Below are 22500 nucleotides of genomic sequence, written 5' to 3' on the forward strand. Positions count from 1 at the left end.
GGTCTTACATACAATTAAAAAAGACAGGATGGCCACAGATGAACACCTTGATCATGTCTCACTTGATCAGTATGGGGCCAAATAACAATTGATATATGGAAAAATTATTTTACAAAAATATCCCCAATTTTTTTATTATTTTCAAAGTGAATTGAATTTTGGAAATATGATTGTAAGAGGATTTAGATTTTAATGAAATATTTTAAACTTTAGAGACATCAGTTCTTAAATTTTTACTCAATCATTAATGCACTCTGCTTTTAGTTTCTTCAACATCTGATTTTGATTTTAACCAAATTAAATCATTTAAAACATTGAATACAATTTATCATTTCAGGTGTATATAGCCCGATTGTTGATCACACAATTGAACTTGGTATATCTCTACTGAGAGGAGGTAATATTGATGTACAAAAGGTAAGAACAATGGGAAATTTACTTTAATTTCCAACATTTTGATTTCTTTTATGTAAAGATATAGTTTTTGTATAATGGCAGCATTATAAATAATATTACCAACTCCAGTTTCTTTATAAGTATCAATTTAAGCAACCCCAGCAGAATTAGAATGTGTGTGTGTATGTGCAAGACAGTAAGCTTCTAACACCTGTAAAGTTACTTTATTTACTAAAGGCTCTCATTCTCTTTGGAGTATAAAGCAATTGATAACTTTACGTCATTGTGCTCTATTCTGAACTGTCTTGTTTTGGCTTTCCTCTCCAAGGTCTCGTTGGTTTTGAATTACCATCAATGCTTCTGTAACTTTGTCTTTTCTCTTAGTAGGGGTGTTGGCTCTACACAAACCCATTTTTACCCCTAGGAAGAGGTGATCCATATTAGTGTGGCCATTGTCTTTTGACCTGCCTAGCATGAGAGGCCCTATCAGGAGCTTGTGCTTCAGTGGTAGAGCTCTCAGAGTCAGTGAGGTACACAAGCCACCATACTGCAATAAGGAATGGATGTTATAGTTGACCTGTAAAGTATACAATCATGCTATTTGTCTTTCCTATGGCTATCAACCTAATTAATTAACTAATATTATAATGAGTCACCTTTGAATTATTGTTGAATTTATGCAGAAGTTAATTATTCAGAAATAAAATGTTCTCACTTTCTCCCTATATCCACTTGAAAATGGAGAAAAGAAACATAATTTGTTATATAAAAATTATTTCAGATAGATTTATTTCATCTGACAATATGTCAATTGATATTTTTTTTGTCTTAAATACCATTTTCCATTTTTATTGCTTTATATTTTTCAGAGAATGCTTAAACATCTCAAAGACAAAAAAGATGTTGGGTTTTTTACATCAGTGGCTGGACTTATGCAGCAATGCAGGTATAACAACAGCTCTTTGCTAATGATGACATCAAATGATATTGTTAATCCCCATATTTAATTGTGCATAAGCTGTTCCCCTAATTTAGTGTTAAATTGCTCTTTCCTTCATAGTTTTAGTTTTGCCCACATATAAGATGCACCCCATTTTCCAGTTATAATCAAATAATATAAGACAAAGGCTGCAAGCTGACAGAATCTGCCTCATCATCATCATCATCATTATTTAATATCCATTTTCCATGCAGGCATAAATTGGAATGTTTGACAGGAACTAGTAAGTCCAGGAGCTGTACTAGGTTCTATAGTCTGTTTCGACATGGTTTCTACAGCTGGATGCCCTTCCTAATGCGAATCACTTTGCAAAGTGTACAGGGTGTTTTTTACACAGCACCATTGGACAAAGTGCACAGTGGTATTTCTCCTGGCTTTTTTACATTTTGAGTTCATAAAATAGTGTAACTTATAACACAAGTAAATACAATAATTTCAAATAATATTCAATAAAGTACAAGATCACTTTTTTCCTAAAAAGGAGAGTTGCATATTTCAACATGTTACCAATGTTTACTTTATTACTGTTAAGTAGTGAGATGATGTAGAGATTAACAGTTGGGTGTAAGTAAGGCCTTTCACCTGCTGAATTATTGACCTTTCTTAATGGCAACAATTATTGACAAAAGCAGCAAGCTGACAGAATCATCATCATCATCATCAAACAACCATTTTTCATGCCAGCATGGGTTGGACTGTTTAACAGGAACTGGCAAGGCCAGGAGCTGCACCAGGTTCCATAGTCTGTTTTGGCATGGTTTCTTCAGTTGGACACCCTTCCAAACACCAACCACTTTACAGAGTGTACTGGGTGCTTTCTTCACAGTACTGTCAGACAAAATGCATAGTGGTATTTTCTCCTGGATTTTTTTACATTTTGAGTTCAAATCCAGTTGAAGTCAACTTTATCTTTCGTCCCTTCAGGATCAACATAAAGTACCATTTAAGTGTTGGTGTGATTGTAATCAGCTTGCCCCCTTCCTGCAAAATTGTTGCCCTTTGAGCCCTACAGCAGACCAGTGTCCCATTCAGGGGTAATGTTGGGATCTCAGTTACCATGGAAACCTGGTAACCAATCATATGAACCCTAAGACACAAGAAAAAAAGGAAGCACTAAGTGACAGCAACTGGACAAAAATAATCCTTTCTACTATAGGGACAAGGCTTGAAATTTTGAGGGAGTGAAGCTAGTCAATTACATCGCCCCCAGTGGTCAAATGGTATTTAATTCATTGACCCTGAAAGGTTGAAAGGCAAAGTCAACCTCAACAGAATTTGAACTCAGAAGGTGAAGACAGACAAAATACCACAAAGCATTTTTCCTAGCAGTAATGCTTCTACCAGCTTCGACAAACACAATGTAGAAGTTATTTGAGTAATAGAAAGAATGTAAAAATTAATCCATAGAAAAATCATTATTTCTAAAGCTCTCTACAAGAGACATTCAGTAACAGTACTCTAAAGCAAAAATTATTTGCCAACACAATGTGGCAGTCCTGGCTGGGACGAATGTTACTGTTATTTAACCCCAGGAAACATCATCTCCCCAGGAAACATATATTTTCAAACAGGGGAGTTTAGCACCCCCACTCTGTGCTGAGTAGAGGTGCTAAACTCCCCTGTTTGAAAATATAAGGACACAGATGATGTTTCCTGATGCTAAATAACAGAAACATTCGTCCTAACCAGGACTGCCACATTATGTTGGCAAATAATCTTCACTTTAAAAATTAATCCTTTTAATATTCAAATAAACCTTTTCAGAAGTTTTATCCCATATTTTTTGTATTTCTTTTTTAGTGTGCTTGACCTGGATGCTTTTGAACGTTGCAACAAAGCTGAGGGACTTGGAATGAGTACTGACACTGGACCTGGGGAGAAAAACTTACATGATGCAGAATTCACCTGCAAATTATTCCGCTTCTTACAATTGCTTTGTGAGGGTCACAATCTTGGTAAGTCTGTATCACCAAATATTCAAAGACATTTTATTATTGATGACCTCAAGCAGCTTGCTTTTTACCATCTCAGATGAGCAATTAGGACACAAGATTACTTTAATACATGTTGAATAGGCATCTACAATTACAAGTATGTTACTGATGTCTGGAACATATGCCTAGTCCATATGCTCACATTCCCAAGGCCCAGAAATAGGCCATGAATTATTTGCCTTTACTAAATTTTACCTGACTCTCTGTCAACTATCACAAAATTTGACAAACTTCTCTACCGAGTGAGCCAACCTAGGTCACCAAACACACAGAGTTGTTCTCTTTTAATTGTTTGTTGAATGTCCATGTGTGTGTCATATATTTTAGCTAATACTGCAGCTCTATAAGATGCTGGAATAAACAGACAAGTTTTATAATATATTAAGCCACTTTGTTAGAAAATCCTTCTCTTTAACAAATGCACATTCCAGATTCGAGACCGATCGCCAATTTTGCTGTAAAATTCTTTCCTTTATTTCGTTATATAATGCATTTGCATCTAATTGTTTTTGGAGGCCTTCCATCTTTACAGGATCAATGTCCAACCACACACTGTCGCATTTGTCTAAATGCGAAGTAAAGAAAATTATATCGCCATAGTTAGTCTCGTTATACCTTAATCAAGAGAGGGTATCAGCATGCAGAATACTTTTACCTGGAACATGCTTAATGACGAAATCATACTGTGATAGAATCAAACTCCACCTGGCTATTTTTTGCAAAGCACATCAAGATACACCTAAATCCTTTGCGAACAGGGTTTTTAAAGGGTGGTGAAGTGTTTCCAAATAAAACTGCTTCCCTAGAAGGAAATGCCACTGTCTATCTACACACCATACCACTGCATAAGCCCCTCTCTCTATGTTCGACCAATTTCATTGTGCTTGGCTAAAGGTGTGGCTTATGAATGCCAATGGGTGTCCTTCCTGGGATAACATCCCAGCTACTGCAATCAAGAATGCATCTACAGTGAGAGTGTTTATCTTCTCCGTTGAGTAAAACCGGAGCCTCTAAAAGATGAGTGATAAGCTTACAGAAGGCCTTATCCAGCTCTTTACCCCACTTTGAACTCAGAACGTTAAGACAGATGAAATATCTCTAAGTATTTCACCCGGCATGCTAACATTTCTGCCAGCTCACCGCCTTCTTGACTAAAATATTTAACTAAGCAATCTCAATAAAAACCATTTTTATCTTTTTCTCTACAGAATTCCAAAATTATCTCAGAACACAAGCAGGAAACAATACAACAGTGAATATTATCATTTGCACTGTGGATTACCTTCTTCGTTTACAAGTAACTATTTGGTTTATTCTATTATTTTTATTTTGAACGTGAAAAATGTATTTATTTGCTAATCCATGTTTCTTAAGTTTTCAGAACTTATAATTAATCAGCTGGTAACTTGATCACCTAATTATTGAATAAAAAAAGTAAAATTTTTTTAAAAAAGGAAGAAATAAAAGAAGCATTAAAAAATTAATAAATGATGACACTAAAGCAATGTTACCCAAACTATTTTCTCCCAGGTCCCACTATAGCTTTCCAGAAAAATATATGCCCCACCAGTGAAATATCCTTAAAAAATATCAACCCTAGGGCATTAGAATAGCACTATACTGTAGTAAACAGTCTTCACGCAGTGTACTTGGTTGGAGGGATTGGTTTGGCTAGGCTGTGTACAGGTGTATTATGTTTGTTGTGAAAATTTTAAATTTGAATATTGTATTGTTTACATATATTTTTGAAAGACAAAGGACACATTTTCATAGGAATTCTACTAAAATAATTTCCACTTCCCTTTCAAGGAATCTATTATGGACTTCTACTGGCATTATTCCGGTAAAGACTTAATTGATCCTGCTGGAAAGGCTAACTTTTGCCGAGCCATCATGGTAGCTAAATACGTGTTCAGATCACTCACTGAGTATATTCAGGTAAGAACATAGAGAATTAACCATTTTTTTAAATTCCATTTTCACTCAATTCCAGATGTATTAAATCATATTTACACTAAACTAACATTCATTGAAGATTTCATTGACAAGCATTTTCAGAGCAAGTGTGTGTGTGCATTTTTGAAGATTGCTGGAGTAAGATATGAAAGCATATTATAAATGCAATATGAAAAAGTATTAGTTGAGAACCATCATACATTTGCATTGGTAATTCTCTTGAATATAACATTGATATTTGTGCCTAGACATTATATACATATGTAAATAGGACATACTTTTGTTTATTTGAAATTTCATTGTGAAATTCCTCTTTTGCATTTTCTCTTTTTATTCATAACAGGGTCCATGTGCCCAAAACCAATTGGCTTTAGCCCACAGCAGATTGTGGGATGCTGTTGGTGGGTTTCTTTATATATTTGCCCAAATGCAAGACAAATTATCAAAAGTGAGTACTTTTGAGATTTTTTTTCTCATTTTAATTTTAATTTTATCTTAGTTGTTTGGTTGTAGAGGCATGTGCCTTAGTGGTTAGAGTGTTGCACTCATCATCATAAGATTGTGGTTTTGATTCTTGGACCAGGCAATGCTTTGTGTTCTTGAGCAAAACATTTCATTTAACATTGTTCCACTCCACCTAGCTGGTAAAAATGACTATTCCTGTGACAGACTGGGGTGCAATCCAGTGGAAAGTACATGTACCAGAGAATCCAGGAAACTGGTTGTGAGCCTATATAATTCAAGAAGGAACTTTATCCCTTTATTAGTGGTTTGGTTCTTTTTTCCCTGCTTTCACTGATTTCCATGGCTTTCTTTCACTATCTGATTCCATTATAATGAACTTGAATTGGAAACGTGAGTCATAGTGAATCTTTCATTAACTGATTACACAACCATGAACACCACCCCTATGGATGTGTTTCAGTTACTCTCTTGATAGAGCCTGATGATCTTGACTATTGATCTTCTAGGATTCCTACTCTCAGCATCAATGAAAGAAGCTACCTCTTCTTAATCTGTCATACAGCTGACCCATGATTTCACTGTATCCCTGGCAGGATGACTGAATGGGTGCTATGCCTTGCCAAAGGGCAGCCCATGACTATACATAGCACTGTCGTCACTTCATGAGATATTTTCAAATACCTGCATATCAAAAGATTAATTATCCAGTTTGATGGTATAAAAAACACACAGGCATATTAGACACTCCTCAATTTCAACAGCACACATTCAGAAAAAAAATTGTTAGTGCATTAAGGCTTATAAATATTCAAAGCAATCTAGCAGCACATTCCAAAACATTATTGTGTACAAAAAGTAAGTTACTATTGTGAGATCATGTTTGGTAGAAGAGACCATCTGCATTAAAATTAGCCTATAGTAGGGAATATCAAGGACAAAAGGAACTTATGAAAGACCCAACTTGGTGTATAGAGCCCAGAAAATTTTTTTTTTTTGATACTTACTTTTTTTAAATGTGTGTATTTTATATGCCATCAAATATGGTACCATTGTCTTCAATTAACTGAATTTTTCTAAATCTATATTTCTTTAAATTAACTTTGAACTGTATCTATGAATTTGTAAAGATATATTGTTATTGTGAAACTATCAAAATAAATATTGACACAATTTTGTTTTGTTGTAATTTTATCAAGGATTTTGAGCAATTGGAGTTATTGCGTGAATTCATGAACTTACAAAAAGAAATGATGATCATGCTTCTTTCAATGCTTGAAGGTATGGAACTTGATTTCATTAATGTTATTTATCTTTAGTGTTAAAGTAAAAAACAACAATATTTACAAGAATTTTACTATTAGTTAAAAATACCAAATATGTCAACATCTCTAATATTATAAAATAACTTAAAATGAAATTTGAGGTAATATAACAGGTTAGAAATATTAATAGAATATTAAACATTAATTGCAAATTATATTTTGTTCCAGGTAATGTTATGCATGGACCAATTGGTAAACAAATGGTAGACACACTTGTGGAATCTTCTGGAAATGTGGAGGTAAGATAATGGTTAATTTTTTAAAGGTGTTAGTCTCTGTTATATCAAATACATTAAAAATATATTCCAGTTTAGAATTCCATTTAGCTCAAACATATCCACTGTAAAACTGGAATTAACAATTTTATAAACTTTTATCAAATATATCCACAAGCTCACACACATTTATACATGTGTGTGTGTGTGTGTGTGTGTGTGTTTGTGTGTGTAACTCACTGCTTTCAGTTTCACTCTACCAAATCCACTTATAAGATTTTGGGAAGTGTGAGGCTGCTGGAGAAGATACTTGCCCAAGATGCTGTACAGCAGGACTAAGCATGAAGCAATGTGGTTGCAAAGCAAATTTCTTAATCACATAGTCAAGGGTTATTTAGAGTTATTTAAAAATATAATTTAAGTGGTGCTACCATCTGATGTTCTCGATGGGTCTCAGAGTTCTGCTATTGAAGCCGTTGATCTCTTTCCCAAAGTCTTTGAGAAGGGCCACATTTGTGCTCCATAGATCATTCTACCGGGGCTTTCCTTTCATTTGATGCATCAGCTGCAGGCTGGAAGAGGTCACATGGTAGGCCTTGCACCAGATAGCTGGCAATGATTAGGGAAGATCTCCAGAGGCTCAATGTGACCTTGAGGATGCAGATGCAGAGGGGCTAACACAAGACTACCAGCAGTAGATACCTGCTCAAATCTACACTTGATAACATCTCTGGGACCACAAACTTGGGATGATTTCGGCCACATTAAGCAAGAGCATGAAGCAAGCAAGTATTTAAGTGATGGATCATAATGTAATATTATGCTGCACCACATAACTTTTAATAGAAAGGGAAAGTAGGTATTATGATAGCTTTAAACTAGTGATCTCTATCATTAAGATGAACCAAATGATCCTTAAAATATGCAAATAGCAATAGTACTTTATGCCTATGTCATTATTTGAGAAAATTTAATAACTCATACTGGAATCTATTTCACAAATTATTAAATATGTGTCTTACCTTTTCTTGTATTTTTCAGATGATTCTAAAGTTCTTTGATATTTTCTTGAAAATGAAAAATATTACGTCATCAGAATCATTCTTGGTAAAATTATATTTTCTTTTTATTCAGTTACATATTTTACAGAATTATTTATGTGCAGGTGTGTCTTTGCATGTGTGTGTGTGTGTGTGTGTGTGTGTGTGTGTATAGACATACACACATATGTGTCTTATATATATTTCTTTGTATATATGAAACTTTAATTAAATACATTTATACCCATATATATATATATATTTACTTATGTATGTACATATATGCACATATATAAATGTCTGTGTGTGTATATATATATATATACATGCACCTATGTATGTATATCTGTATGTATATGTTTTATATTTGCATGTGCATTTATTTGTACATATGTACATACATTTATATATATATATGAATATATATACAAACACAAATATATACTAACATGTATGTATATATATATATATATATATATAAATATATATATGAGTAAATACATATGTATGTATACACATATATATAGGGAGAGAGAGACATAGACAGAGACACATATGTATATAAATATACATGGGTGTTGTGTGTGTGTGTGTGTGTTTGTGTTTGTGTTTGTGTGTGTACATAAACAGGTAAAAAAAAACATGATATTGATACTCCTGATATATCTCTGGCTATTTCTTTCTTCATTCCTTTCTCACTTGTCACACAGTTTCTCATTTCTCATTCCTCCTCCTATTCTTCTATACATTTAAGTCTCTCACACATATTTTTAAATCAAAACAAATCAAAATAGATGAACATAATGGAATTTGTATCTTTGTGGTACCAGTGCCGGTAGCACATGGCACACAAGAAAACCATCCGAACGTGGCCGTAGCCAGTACCGCATCGACTGGCCTCCGTGCTGTGGGCACGTAACAAACACCATCCGATCGTGGCCGTTTGCCAGCCTCATCTGGCACCTGTGTCGGTGGCACATAAAAAACACCATCCGAGCGTGGTCGTCTGCCAGCCTCGTCTGGCACCTGTGTCGGTGGCACATAAAAAACACCATCCGAGCGTGGCCGTTTGCCAGCCTCGTCTGGCACCTGTGTCGGTGGCACATAAAATCACCCACTACACTCTCGGAGTGGTTGGCGTTAGGAAGGGCATCCAGCTGTAGAAACACTGCCAGATCTGACTGGACTGGTGCAGCTTTCGGGCTCCCCAGACCCCAGTTGAACCGTCCAACCCATGCTAGCATGGAAAGCGGACGTTAAATGATGATGATGATGTGTCTGTCTACCACTCTCTCATACATCCCTCACCCTCTCTCTTATTGACTCACCCATACTATTTTGGTAATTAGAGACTGAGCAGTTTTGGTACCACCCTTTTGGTGTTGTTGATTCAATGCTGACTTTTTTGTTATCAGACGTTTCTATATATGTCTCCACTGCCTTCTCTTCGTCCCTCTCTCACTTCCTATCTCTCTTTATATACTCTTTTCTTTTACTCTTTACTTGTTTCAGTCATTTGACTGTGGTCATGCTGGAGCACCGCATTTAGTCGAGTAAATCGACCCCAGGATTTATTCTTTGTAAGCCTAGTACTTATTCTATCGATCTCTTTTGCCGAACCGCTAAGTTACGGGGACATAAACACACCAGCATCGGTTGTCAAGCGATGTTGGGGGGACAAATACAGACACACAAACACACACACACACATATATTTATACATATATACGACAGGATTTTTTCAGTTTTCGTCTGCCAAATCCACTCACAAGGCTTTGGTGAGCCCGAGACTATAGTAGAAGACACTTGCCCAAGGTGCCCCCACAGTGGGACTGAACCCGGAACCATGTGGTTCATAAGCAAGCTACTTACCATACAGCCACTTCTATGCCATATGTGTAAATACATTTCTCTTTAAGTGTGTGAGGAGAAGCAAAAGTGTTTATGTCAATCATGATCAGTTAAGGAATTATAATGCTTCTCACTCCCTGTCTTACTCTCTCTTTTTCTCTCCTTCTCTATCTGCTTCTGTATATTTTTGTGCATGCATATGCGTGTATGTGTGGTTGGGGGTTGTGTTTGCCTCCAGTGCCAAAAATTACTGCCACCAAAGCAGGTTGAATATCCAGTCAGCTGTGCCAAACCGTCAGCATCCAAAACAGCCTTGGCCACTCATTTCATTCCGATAATAAAGGATAACATAGAATCTCTCCATATACAATTTTCCCGCACCAACATTCTTTATCAGTCTATCTCCTTTCCATAAAAACACATGTATCAAGGAATGGCAGCAGAACTGTCCATATTCAATATTTAGTATCATTTACTACCACCTTTCTTTATTCCAAGCCATCTTTCTCTCTCCTCAATAGCATCTTTCATTGATAGCCTTCACTCTCTCTCTCACAATTATCCCTCCCTGATGCTATCACTTACCCTCTCATACTATTTCATACTATCTCCCATTTTTACTATTCTTCATCACTTCACTCTCCTTCTCATTTTACTTCTATTCTTGTCACTCATTATTGATATGGACATTTCTACTCTTTTTTTTTATATAGATTTCTCTCCCCCCATTTCTATTTCTCTTCCTTACACCACCCTGTCTTTACTTTATATGCAACTGCCTATAAATGCATTTCTTTATCAATACTTTCCACTATATCACTGTCATCACTCTAGATTCTATCATTCTGTTCACAATTCCTTCTAGCAATCAAAATCTTTTTAGACTTGCATGAGACAAGGCCACTACTCTAGTGCTGGAGCCACAATGAAATGCATCCAGCAAAGTTAAAATATGTTCTGTAAAGTACCTGGTGAACAAATGAAGACAATGCAGGGTTGCGAGCATTCTTTAGTGTTGCCTAAAACATGACAACTCAACACATATATTTACAATTATATATACACCGCACACACATACATTTATATACAGATGCACATGTGTGTGTGTGTATGTGTGTGCATGTGTGTGTGTCTGTGTATTTGTAGCTTGTTGTAACAAACAGGAGTAATAGAACTCAATACATAGGAGTATGTATATCTTTTATTCTCTTGTAAAGTTACGTAAGTGACTCCAGATCCAAGAGAGTCATGCATTCCACTTACCAAACAAACTTTAAGTTCATGGATTCACTCTTTATAAACAGAGGAATTACAACTTTCTTTTTAGAATGTTCAATCAAAACTCCCCAATAATAATTTTGATCAAACATCCTGAGAAAAATTATAATTCAATGCTATTTAAAAATGAACATTTAAGATTATTTTCTCTCAAAACATTTTTTTATGAAACATATATTTATATTTGACTTGAGTAACTGTAAGTCATGTATGATTAAAAATTCAGTCAATTTAAATTTCCTGCTTATTATTTTGCATGTAGAAAAGTAATAAAACATTCCAAAAACTAACCATAACATGTTCAAGTATACTGTTGCCACAAACCAGTTGCTTTTCCCTTTGCCTAAAACTTTTAAGGGCTCACCTCCCTGCAGTTTATGTGTGTGCATGTTGATTTTTTTTTAACATAAATTTAATTCTTTTGACATTATCATCTTAGATCATAAAAAATTACTTTTGTCTTACCAAAAGCAAAGTAAATCGAGTTACTCTTTACCAATAGCAAAAAGCCAGCAATACAACCTGTTTCTACTCTAGTCAAATCTTCTACTTTGATAATATTATTGCCAATTTTTTTTGGTAGTTAAATATGAGGATATTAAACAGCAGAGTAGTATACAAGTGAACAAAAAGGTTCTGCATAACCCCTTCAAGGAAGCTCAAGGATTTTTTACTGAGCAAATGTGTTGCTCAAACTCTAAAAATGTTTCAGTTTTTAGAATTAGTATGTATCTTTACATATTATAGGAAATAAGAGTTGGTGCCAAGAAGGGTTTCCATAGTAAAATGCTGCCCCAAAATTCCCTGTTTTATACATACCAGATGAGAAAAGTAGATATAAAACAATGATATGATAGAATGTAATTATAATAATAACATATAGCAGAACAGTATCAGTCATATTTTTCATTCAACAAGATCGTTTTGTTTCAAGCTTCCTGAGAAAATTCATCTTATGCTTTGATTTTTGAAGATCTCTTTCATTTATCTTCAAATACTTTCCCAAAGTTCTGTCTTTCCATTATCACCTGAAGATTGGAAATGACAAACTCAAACTAATAATAAAATATGATACATATATATGTTGATAGATATATATATATCATAGGTATTGCAAATTGACAGAAACTTAATCTAAGTGTATAAGTATTTATTAACATCTAAAACTATTCGTTATCAGCTCTTACAAGAAAAAAATTGTCTTTGTGGCATTTTTATCAGAAAAAATGTTTAAAAATTACACTGAAAGGGATGCAACAGCTCGTGTTGCTTCCCTTGCACAGATTCTTTGTGTTGTCTGCCACTGCTTGTCGTCTCATACTAATTCTGACAATAAAAGTCTGAAGCTTATGATGACATGTAGTTTATATTAATTTTACAGAACATTAGAAGAACGATCTTATGAAAAATAAGTAATATAATTTCAATTTTGCTTCAAAAATTTTTAAGGAAAGCTTCTCTTGTTTCCATGTTTATATATATATATATATATATATATATAATATATATATATATATATATATATATATATATATATATATATATATATATATAAATATATATACATATATATATAAATATATATACATATATATATACATATATATAAATACATATATATATATGTATATATATATATATAGCCTTGGGCTGAACAAAGGCTTGGTAGACAGAAACTGAAAGAAGCCCATCATATATATATGTGTGTGTGTGGATGTGTGTGCTTATGTGTGTGGGTCTGTGTTTGTGTGCCCCCCTCCACCATCACTTGACAACCAATGCTGGTGTGTTTATGACCCTGTAACTTAGTGGCTCAACAAAAGATGCCAATAGAATAAGTACTAGGCTTACAAAGAATAAATCCTGGGGTCGACTTCTATAACTAAAATCCTTTAAGGTGGTGTTCTAGCATGGCTGCAGTCAAATGACTGAAACAAGTAAAAGAATAAAAGAATATCTATACACGGTAATCCTGTTCACCTATCACGGTTTATTATTTAAGCTAACATCGATTCCTCCATGGTGTTGTTTTGCATTTATAATAAAATAAATATATACAAATTATAAAAATAATTTTTAAAATGTACAGTACAGTACTGTTTCTACTTCACAGATTTTCATCTATCACAGGGAGTTTTGGAATGTAACACCCACAATAGTCAAGGGATTACTGTGTGTATATATATATATATATATATATATATGATAATAATAATAATATGAGGGAATATTATTCCAAACTTACAGGGAAAAATTCAATTTAGAAATACTAAATCAAATTTCACAAAATATAATACATATATATAAATTAGAAATAAAACCACCTTTTATCAATTCAATAAGGAAAAATTATATTATACCATTTAGAAAAAATTACATATATTTTTTCTAATTTATATATATATATATATACCTCACATACACACCAAGTGTGTGTGTGTGTATATGTATATATATATACACACACACACGCACTTGGTGTGTATGTGAGGTAGAGAGATTTATGTGTGTCTCTCTCTGTCATACCCAATCAGTAAGCTTTCTAACCAAAGAAAACAAAAACAATATCGTCAGGAATGTTAGAAAATAATTATATTCTGTTGAACACGGAATCCATAAAATTATTTAATTCTACAAAAGTAAGAGAGTGTGCCAATCTAACATAAATCTTAATAATTATAAGCTGACACCATTTTTTACTTAAAATATTTGTTTATTTGTTGTTGATTTTTTTATATTCTGTTTCTATTAATATCACCATTCCTATTTGTATAAAACCATTTTGGATTTTTATACAACATGCAAAAATGGTATTTTACAGCACTGCAATATTTGACAGTTTTGTTTTATTTTAACGCAGTACCTAGCAAAATGTCACTTCAAAAAGCTATTTTTTATCAAATTTTTATTTGCCATCACATATCATCATACAACACACACACACGCACACACACACATACACACACACACACATATACACATGCATATAATGAGGTTACAATATATTAAAAGTGGAAAGATTTCTGGTTTTCCTATCCTTTCTTATCTAAACTGAGGATATTTACATAATTTCTTAATTAGTTTTTAAGTTCAAAAATATATTCTTTAAGTTCCAGAAACCATGAGGCTTTGAGGCTTTTCATAAATTCTTTCTGTAAAATTGTACAAGTTTTGACATTAAACTTGTCCCTCAGAAAAGACGTACAAAATCTTTTCATGGCTAAAGAAACTTGCCTCTTCGAATTTGTGCATGTAATTTTTCTTACCAAAATATAGAATTCTTTCTTACCAAACTATAGGACTATGATACTAATCGGGATGGCTACATATCAGTGAAAGAATTCAGGCAACTAATGGAATCACAGAAAATGTACTGCCGGTGTGTATGATTGCTTTAACACATAACTGTCCAGTCGTGGTCACTATGCCTTCCCTAAAGTGCTATATTATTACATGATGGTGTTGTTGGTAACGGTGAGGAAAATAACTTGTGTTGTCTTTGTTTTTTGTAGTTCTTGTTGTTGTATCTCCATTTATATTAAGGCAGAATTATTGAATATTTTCAATACTTCAACTCATTTATTCAACAACATTTAACTCAAGAGAAATATTGTTTTTTATTTCTTCTATAAATGAAAGATTAACAATTAACAAATTAATATTTTGCAATCAGATTAAACCAATACTTTTAAAAACTAGATTTATATTTCCTAAGAATATTGTTATAATTTAATTTCAAATACTGACTGGAGACACTAACAACATACAACAAAAACATCATATATATATATATATATATAATATATATATATATATATATATATATATTATATATATATATATACTTACACATAATTATAAATATATTTATATACAATATATATATTATACATATAAATGTTATATACATATATATATGTATGAATATATATTTATGCAAATATATTTATGTATATATGTATATATATATATATATATATATATATATACACATACATATATATACATATGTATATATATATATAATATATATATATATATACATGTATGTATATATACACAAACACACATACACACACATGTGCATAGAGGTGTGCATGATTTCAGTACAATCTTCTATATCTTCAAATATACATTATTCTTTTTTAATATTCTTTGCCTGAGTTGGTGCCAGCAAACAGTCAATTTTCTGTGTCTTCATCTTCTTCATTTGGTTTGAATTCTAGTCACCACATAATTTCATTCTTGAATGTACTTTTCTTTATTATTTAACGAATGCATATCCTTTTACTATTCATTAATTAATTTGTTCATTAACAGATATCTGTTCCTGCTTACTTATGTCCTTTTCTATTCTATATTCTGCTTTATTTTGAGTCGTTATATATTTATTTATTTATTTTATAGATTTATCTCTTATTTTCAAACTCTCAAACCTATACCCTTATGTTGAATGTTTTTGTACCATTTGAAATATTCTGTCGCTTTGAAATAGTTTATTGTCATTGGTGCTATACAATTTGATAGTTTGTTTTTATTTTATTTTTTATATATTTCTTTTTATGCATGAAGAATTAAAAAATCGTGTGTTTCATTACAAACTGAAAACTATCCAAATTACAAAATGTAAGCATTTGTGTATGACTAGTTTTTCAAAGACATATATTTAAATAAAGGAAGGAAGGGAAATTTTACTCATGATATTGGTGTAATTAGTCTTACAGGTATGATAAATATTTATAGAAAAAGTAATTATTCTAATTGAAACGAAAATATTTATGGCAGTCAACAAAAATGTATTTTTTGTAGTAGATGGAGTATTTTACTATACAAATACTATCATCACCATCATCATTCTTATCATCTTCCACATTAATATTTTCATTAAAATCATCATAATTACAGTAGTTATAACATGGCTACATATCTGAGTAGCAAATATAACCTTTGCCAGTTATTAACTCCCTAAACACCATTTATCTGACCAAGTCATTTTTAAGAATTCTAAACTATCATATTTTGTTGTATCTCAAGAGGGTCCATATTACTTGCACTGGTTCAGTTTATTTTTCTTTTCTTTTATTACTTTTGGTTAAGTGAAGGCAGTGAGCTGACAGAATTGTTAGCATGCCAGACAATGCTTGGTGGCATTTAGTCTGTCTTTACATCCTGAGTTCAAATTCCACTGAAGTTAACTTTGCCTTCCACCCTTTTGGAGTCGATAAAATAAGCACTAGTCAAATTCTGGGAGTCGATGTAATCAACTTACCCTTCCCCTTAAAAATTGCTGGCCCTGTGCCAAAATTTGATGCCATTGTTTTTGGTCAATTGATTAAATATCTAACCAATTAATTAATCAATTATTTGATTGATCATTCGGTCAGTCAGTCAATCAATCAATCAGCTAGGTGATGAAACAATTTTGACAAACATATCACATGTTCTTTACTCAGTTTTGAAAATTACAGATGACCGAGTCAGTAAGATAATGGTCAATAAGCTGAAGGAGTAACAGCCTATAATCTTTTCCTGGAGCTACACTTTCTGTGAATAAGACACTCAGCACACCCATTAGCTTACAGCACCTCTGGTACAATTCTCCATTGCAATTAATGGGTGTTTATCAAGTATCAGTACTGAATTCAACTCTGATAACCAGAAGCTGTATTGCTAAACTAGTAAATCTATAATCAATGTCATGCTCTCCCCATCAGCATTAAACTACATCATCAAAAGAGTTATTTCTCTTTTTCAAGAGAATATGGTATTATATTAAAGATTTATTTACTACTTTTGGTAGACCAAATGACCATATAGAGAGTTCATCATTGGTTCATCAGAAGCAATATTAAGTTTCATATTTATCACCAATGATACTATTGTTCATATTTACATCATTTATATTTGATGGATATTTGTCTTCATCTTGTTTGTTGTTAACACGTTTCGGCTGATATACCCTCCAGCCTCCATCAGGTGTCTTGGGGAAATTTCAAATCTGGGTTCTCATTCCTAAGGTATTTCTAATAGTATTATTATTATTATTATTATTATTATTATTATTATTATTATTATTATTATCATTATTATTATTATTATTGTTATTATTTTATTATTATCACCATCATCATCATCATCATCATCATCATCATCATCATCATCATTATTATTATTATTATTATTATTATTCAAGTTACTGCTTGGAAGCAAACTCGGAATCTTGGGGTTGGTAGCCCGCACTCTTAACCACTATGCCATATGCCCATGGGCATTTAGTTGATGTTTTTTCCAATGGTTGTAATGGTTCCTCTCACAGTCAAGGATATGTTCAAGGATATGTCCTGCCCTTTCTGCTACTCCTCTAGCTTTATATGAATCCACTGGTGTCATTATATTCAAGCCAGGTGGTATTAGATTTAAGTCTCTTCATCTACACAAGAAAATTAGATGGTTTGAAAGATGAGCTAGTTTTTGATGGAGCTTCTCAATATGTCTCCATTGAAGTCTAATGTCAGCTCCGTACCGATTAGATAATACAGTTCTATATTTAAGAGATGAGGAGAATTATGTACATTATTTACATTATTTACATTTGACAGATATTTGTCATCATCTTGTTTGTTGCTAACACGTTTCAGCTGACATACCCTCCAGCCTTCATCAGGTATCTTGGAGAAATTTCGAACCTGGGTTCTCATTCCTAAGGTATTTTTCAATGTTATTATTATTATTATTCAGGTCACTACCTGGAATCGAACTCAGAACCTTAGGGTTAGTAGTCCACTGGAATCTTGGGGTTAAAAGCATGGGCTACTAACCCCAAGATTCCGAGTTGGATAATAATAATAATAAAAATAATAATAATAATAATAATAATAACAATGATAACATCCAAAAATACCTTAGGAATGAGAACCCAGGTTTGAAATTTCCCCAAGACACCTGATGAAGGTTGGAGGGTATATCAACCGAAACTTTGTGTTAACAACAAACAAGATGAGAACAAATATCTGTCAAATGTAAATAATGTAAATAATGTACATAATTCCTTATCTCTTAAATATAGAACAATACTATTGTTGTTATCAAAGTCTTTGTGTCACAGACATAATGATGACAATGACAATATTACAATAGTTGCGTGAAGGCAGCAAACTGACAGAACTATTAGTGTTCCAGGCAAAATGCTTAGTGGCATTTCGTCCTTCATTACATTCTGAGTTCAAATTCCACTGAGGCCAACTTTACCTTTCATCTTTTCGAGGTCGATAAAATAAGTTCCAGTTGAAGACTGAAGTCGATGTAATCACTTGCCACTACTTACATACACTTCCACACCAAAATTGCTAGCTTTATTCGAAAATTTGAAACTAATATTACAATAGTTGTGTCACTATTGATTATGCCATTATTGCACTTAGCATACCTTTTAATTTAAGATTTCATTCTCAGCAACATTAAGTGATTCAAATAAAATATTAGCTATTATATGGAGAGGACAAAACAAATACCTCTAAAATAGGTTGCACTTACAATTGCTAAATCTTGGGTTCAATTCCTAGATCAAGCAATGTTTTGTGTTCTTGAGCAAAACACTTCATTTCTTGTTGCTCCAGTGTCCCTTTCAACCGGAGGGGAAAGTTGGCCTGTTCACCTAGCCAATGGGGTGGAATCATTTGATGGCTAAAACGATGCAAAACACATTGTAACCTGCAATATGAAACATCTGATTGCCTGGCCGGTCATGTGATCGCAATATTTTTAGATTGATTAACTGTATCTTCTATTGTTTTTCTTCTTAGGAAGATGTTTTTCTTTTCTATTGACATAGGAAACACGAACAAATGGTCACAAATATATTTAGCTTGAATGAAATAGTAAATTTCTTGACTCATTTGGTTTAAGTTTTGTAGAGAAGGGAAAATCTACATCAGAAAAGCTTGAATATTTTCTTACTCAATCAACATTTTAATCAACATTTTAGTCTCTAACTTGATTAGCTTTTAGAAGTTTTATGGTATAGCCTAAATATCTTGGGTTTTAACTGAGAGTCTCTTAGTAAATGCAGTTTTAGAATTATATTAATTTTTATAAGTTATCATCCTTATCCTCATTTTAATAGTATGGTTAGTATGGTTCAGACAGATGTACAATAGTCTTATGCCATACCTCTTGTTTTCTCCTCCTGTATCATATCCCATCATTGTTAGAACTAGTTTTTCTTCTCACACCATTTTCACTCAGCATTTTCCATTTATAATACATGTAGTACTATCTCCTGTATACGATGTCTACTTATGATTCGCAACTTTTGTTACATTACTGCCACATTAGTACTTTCACTGAAATGTTTATTAAAATATCATTTTTTTTAAGATAGTAGGGTGTGATTTGAGGGAAGTTTCACTTCTGTTTTTAGCAGGTTATGGTTAGAATTTCTCAAGTTTTCATCTGTACAATACAATTTGTATACATCACCATTTTCTCAGTATTCATTTGAGATTTTTTTTTTTTTTAAATTTCTTGTTCTGTTTTTATTCCACAAGTTTTATAATTTCTTTTTTTATCATTATTATTCCTTTTATTATTATTATTATTATTATTATTATTATTATTATTATTATTATTATTATTATTATCATTATAATTATTATTATTATTGCTCTATTTTGCTGGAAATGTCTTCATCAATTTTAGCTGTCCTGCTTAGTTATCAATTATTACCTTTCATTTGCCTCTGCCCTATCAGGAATTTGATGCTAATCAAGATGGCACCGTATCCCTCAAAGAATTCCGTAATGCAATGGAACAGCAAAAAGTGTATTCTAAGTAAGTCAAAAAGCATGTAAGAAATAAGAAAAAAAATAAAGTTAAAAAAAATTCTTCTGTTGCTGTTTCCATGACTACTAGCACCACTACTACTACTATTACTACTACAACTACTACTACTACTACAAACTTTTGTTGATTTTTTTTTTACAATTGTTGCTATCTGCTCTCATATTTGTTTTTAGAGTGTAGTTCCTGCTACAGTTACTTCTATTGCCGTATCAAAAAAACAAAAAAAAAAAACAAGACAATGTAGAATGGAATTCAGTGCTTGCTCTATTAGTTTGCATGACAAAACAAGAAGAAAGTTGAAATTTAAAAAATGTGATTTTTTCCAAAAATTTTTCTTTGCTTTTCAAACAAAATAAAATAGATTTTTGAGAAAAAATGTTTTAAATATTTTTGAAGTTTATTGAGTGGTTTTATTAATTAATTGTTTTATTAAAGTTGTTATTTAATTATAGTATTTAGATTTGCTGAATTTTGTGTTGGGTGCTTTGAAATTAATCTGGTGAATCAATGATCATAATTAATACCTAATTAATTTAACTTGTTATTCTAGGGTTTCAAATATTAATCATTAACAGCCAACATGTATTGCTGCTCATCATTGTCTCATTTTCTGCTCCTGTCAGTCTCTTCCCCCTACTCATTCTCTCACTCTTCCTTCTCCCTCCCATGATAGCTATCGCTCTACCATCACCCACTCTTCAATTCACCCACTCAATCTTATTTGAGTTGAATGAAAGGAGAGAATGTAAAATCAAGAGAACTCTTTAATCTTGTAAGGTAAAAAGTAGCCTCTCTAGCAGTGATGCCATGTTAAAATGTATCCAGTACACCCAGTTAAAATAGTCAGTGTATAAACAGGGACAAATCAAAATCTTAATCAATCAACATCAATGGAATTTGTAGCTGTGACACCAGTGCCGGTGGCACGTAAGAAAACCGTCCGAACATGGCTGTAGCCAGAGCTGCCCTGACTGGCCTCTGTGCTGGTGGCACGTAAAAAGCACCATCCGATCGTGGCTGTTGCCAGCTTCGTGTGGTCTCTGTGCCGGTGGCACGTAAAAAGCACCATCCGTTCGTGGCCATTTGCCAGCCTCGTATGGCACCTGTGCTGGTGGCACGTAAAAAGAACCTACTACACTCACGGAGTGGTTGGCGTTAGGAAGGGCATCCAGCCGTAGAAACACTGCCAGATCAGACTGGGCCTGGTGCAGCCTTCTAGCTTCCCAGACCCCAGTTGAATCGTCCAACCCATGCTAGCATGGAAAGCGGACATTTAACGATGATGATGATGATGATGAATATAGAGTCCTCAGAGAATACTTTCACTTTATCAAAAGCATGACTGTGTCTTTAGTACTGGAATAAATTTAACTAGTTCCAGCTCAAGAGCTACAGCCCTGTTAGGCCACCACTGTTAGCATTGCTACACCTTCACTATTTGAAACCACCTCTGACATGTGGAATTTGATATGAAATTTGATGAATGAGAATGAAGTGAGTTTGATGCTGCAGTCCTCATCTGTATTTCCTGCTGTGAAGTAAGCTCATCCAGAACTCTTGACAGGAGGAAATCCAGTTCTGTTTTGATGACACCTGTATCCACAGCATGCAGGTACTCTCAGGATTTTGGGGGTGAATATTGAAGAGCTGTGAGCCCTTGAAATCCAAGCTGTTGCAGAATCTGTGTCTTGGTGGCAATATTGGGATTTTTGACACTATGCATTTGCACCTCGTTCTGATGTGTGTGTAAAGAGGTTAGGGCAAAAAGGGCTCATGCAATAGAGACCATGCTAAGAAAATGGAATATACAAGCAAAAGGTGGCCCTCCACTCTGTCTTGGGGAGATGGTCAGTAACCTCAAAATGTGGATTTACTTGAACTATGATAATCCATTCAACCCTTGCTTGCATGAAAAACCAAAATGAAATAATGATGATGATGATGATGACAGCAACAAAGAGAAGGAGAATGCCCAGATTTTTAAGGTTTTTCATATAAATCTGTTATATGATGAAGAAATAAAAATAAATAAAAATTTTACAATAAGTTTCCAACCATGTAACATGTATGCCCTTTCTCATTCATTCTCTCTTTGTCTGTCTCTGTCTCTCACCTTGTCTTTCTCCTCCTCCCCTCTCTATT

The 22500-nt window shown here is 33.2% G+C and overlaps 1 protein-coding gene across 1 annotated transcript in view; it reads left to right on the forward strand.

Annotated features, from left to right (window-relative positions):
* Nucleotides 1-327: 327 nt before the first annotated feature.
* LOC118765249 (ryanodine receptor-like) overlaps nucleotides 328-22500 on the forward strand; it is a gene marked incomplete at its 5' end in the record, with an annotated part of 60956 nt that continues 38783 nt past the window's right edge. The window contains 10 exons of the mRNA XM_036506996.1: nucleotides 328-417; nucleotides 1266-1342; nucleotides 3197-3351; nucleotides 4599-4687; nucleotides 5200-5328; nucleotides 5690-5794; nucleotides 7008-7089; nucleotides 7302-7372; nucleotides 8390-8455; nucleotides 20267-20346. Coding sequence (XP_036362889.1) covers nucleotides 328-417; nucleotides 1266-1342; nucleotides 3197-3351; nucleotides 4599-4687; nucleotides 5200-5328; nucleotides 5690-5794; nucleotides 7008-7089; nucleotides 7302-7372; nucleotides 8390-8455; nucleotides 20267-20346 — 944 coding nt within the window. The remainder of the gene's footprint in view (nucleotides 418-1265; nucleotides 1343-3196; nucleotides 3352-4598; nucleotides 4688-5199; nucleotides 5329-5689; nucleotides 5795-7007; nucleotides 7090-7301; nucleotides 7373-8389; nucleotides 8456-20266; nucleotides 20347-22500) is intronic.

Source organism: Octopus sinensis, linkage group LG11, assembly GCF_006345805.1.
Source record: "Octopus sinensis linkage group LG11, ASM634580v1, whole genome shotgun sequence".
In the NCBI taxonomy this organism is placed as follows: domain Eukaryota; kingdom Metazoa; phylum Mollusca; class Cephalopoda; order Octopoda; family Octopodidae; genus Octopus; species Octopus sinensis.